Here is a 2411-nt window from a genome sequence, read left to right as displayed (position 1 = left end):
TATAATGGTCGTTTTATCCAAGGCTCTTTCTGAACCTTGAATGTCGAAAGCTTAGGTATCTAGCCCATCAACTTAGCTCTTCTCAACACATGTTGTGATATGAAAGATGAGACAATTTTATATGTTATTAGAGACAATTTTGTCGTGGCCAAAACTTCTACCTTTTTTTTTTTCTAATTAATGGTTTATCTGTTTTTCATTGGCTTGGTCAGTTACCCTTGGTGTAGGCAAAGTGAAAGGAAGACGATGTTGAGTAAATGCTATTATGTTCAAAGGTGGCACCCGTGTACTATGAAGTTTACATGGTTATAGTGAACATGCAACACGTACATGGCTTTACAGTCTTACGTATATACCTTTCAAGTGTAGGAAACCAGCAACTAGGCACCAGAATAAGATTTCCACAATTACAAAAGCTAGGGTTCCCCACTTCTCCGAATGGAGTATGGCCCGCATCAGCCATTCTGTGCCATCAACCTGGAAGTCATATTTGGTCGAGTCAGACTAGAAACTATACCAACTAGACCTACTCCAGATGCGGGAACATTGGAACCAGAACCAGCAACAGTAAATAGAAAATAAAGGTTTACCAAGTTGTTTTCAGGTGAACGCCAATAGAAACCTTGCAGGACTGCGGGAAAAAGTTCGCAGGCAGCCAGAGCATAAACAATGAGCGCGTTCATTCCCACCCACTGAAGTATCACCATAGGCTTTCTAAAATGCTTGACATCAACCTGCAACACATTCAGTTGGATACAAGACCACATGTCTAAATCAGGAATCCACGATTTCAGTCCCCCAAACTTTCAAAACAATTCAGTAACAAAGGATAACAGGCAACTCGATTAGTATCATTTTTCAAAACAGTAAAACATTGAACCAGATCATCGAACTGTTATCAACTTACTACTTTAGCTCCACAGCTAAATTTTGCAACTGTAATTCTTAGTGAGGGTTATTTACGACTTATCATGCATGTCCCTCATCAAACCCACTACACTATTTGGCATCTTGTTTCTTTTTTTTTTCTTTTTTTTTTTTGCCTTTTTTTAATTTGCAAGGTAGAAATTGTTACAGGTACCATTCAGAGTTGCATGTAAACATAAAGTAATAACTCATTATGCAACATCATAAACATGTTCTCCAAGGCAAAGTAGGAAAACATCTCTGATGTTGATAACCACTAAAATAACTATTTAGCATCGCAGTTGCATCTTATAAGGATGATTGCAGAAATTTTTCCCACCACAACAACATTTACTTTGACCTTACTAGAAAGCATGACGGTTCCTCATCCCTCATCCAGAACCCAAATTTAGCAGCTTCCAAGAAAATTAAAGTGGAAATACCAGCAAACTCAGCCAATCTATTATTTTATGGTAGAAAATTATTGAGCATTGCTTAAAAGGGTAAAGTTAAAAATAGAAACTACTTCACTAATCACTAGAAATGAAGTTGCATGCATTATTTACAAAGATTGATAATGAGCTCAGAATCTTCAGCTGATTTAGTCTGTGAATCAGAATTAACTGCCTCTATTACATTTAACCTTTGAAATTATAAGATGGTCCAAGTTAAGTGGTTAGGACCAATATGATCACTGTCCCTCTTCAAACAGCTGATGACAAATGAATATTGTCAGTCAATTAAGTATCAAGTTTTATTTGTTTATAAACTAGGAATCTAGCATGTTGAAAGATGACCTACATATATGAACTTGCATGCAAACATAAAAAAAAAAGTGTCTTTGCGTATATCTATATAAAGCTAGGAATAGAACCATAAACTTACTACATAAAAAATAATGGTTAAAAGCAAGCCTGATGCTCCTGCTGTAATGAACATATAGCTCAATGTATACAGTGGTTTGGAGAAGGGAATACCTGTAATATTCACAAACTCTATTAGGAAGAACCAAAAGAATGGTCTCCTTGAAAATCACCAATGAAATAGAATCATTCTACTACAAGTAATTACCAAGCAGTTTCAAAACATATCCACTAATCAGCAAAGAAAAAGAAGACATAGACCACAAAAACAACCTCTGCATGTGGTCCTGCAGCAAACAAATACAGAGTATATTATCAGCCAGATTACATTGCTCATCAAGAATGACCTATAAGCATGTCATATGATTAAAAAAATATACAAATAAATTAGGTTTTAAAAGCACTCATATTCCTAGCAAGATGTACCATACCTTAAAGTGGACAAGTATATGCCCAAAATGCAACCCCACAAAACATGTGATGGCAGCCATCAAGGAACTGGAAATTTTCATGCATTGAAACAATTAATTATTCAAATTGAATTACTTAGAACGCCAACAATATTGACATTGATACCAAGAAGATTTTTTCAGCTTGTCAAGAAATATGGTTAATGAAATGCCACTTGAGCAAATAATTTCA

General features: G+C 35.5%; 1 protein-coding gene across 1 annotated transcript in view; it reads right to left on the bottom strand.

Moving 5' to 3' along the window:
* Positions 1 to 233: 233 nt before the first annotated feature.
* LOC110614443 (heparan-alpha-glucosaminide N-acetyltransferase) overlaps positions 234 to 2411 on the bottom strand; it is an 8339-nt gene continuing 6161 nt past the window's right edge. The window contains exons 9-13 of the mRNA XM_043957013.1: positions 2201 to 2267; positions 1978 to 2056; positions 1792 to 1883; positions 591 to 734; positions 234 to 477 (exon numbers count right to left, since the gene is read on the bottom strand). Coding sequence (XP_043812948.1) covers positions 337 to 477; positions 591 to 734; positions 1792 to 1883; positions 1978 to 2056; positions 2201 to 2267 — 523 coding nt within the window. The 3' untranslated portion in view covers positions 234 to 336. The remainder of the gene's footprint in view (positions 478 to 590; positions 735 to 1791; positions 1884 to 1977; positions 2057 to 2200; positions 2268 to 2411) is intronic.

The sequence above is a fragment of the Manihot esculenta genome, chromosome 5 (assembly GCF_001659605.2).
Source record: "Manihot esculenta cultivar AM560-2 chromosome 5, M.esculenta_v8, whole genome shotgun sequence".
NCBI lineage: Eukaryota > Viridiplantae > Streptophyta > Magnoliopsida > Malpighiales > Euphorbiaceae > Manihot > Manihot esculenta.
Note: the sequence above shows the minus strand (reverse complement) of the source record. Positions and strands in the feature narration are given on the sequence as shown.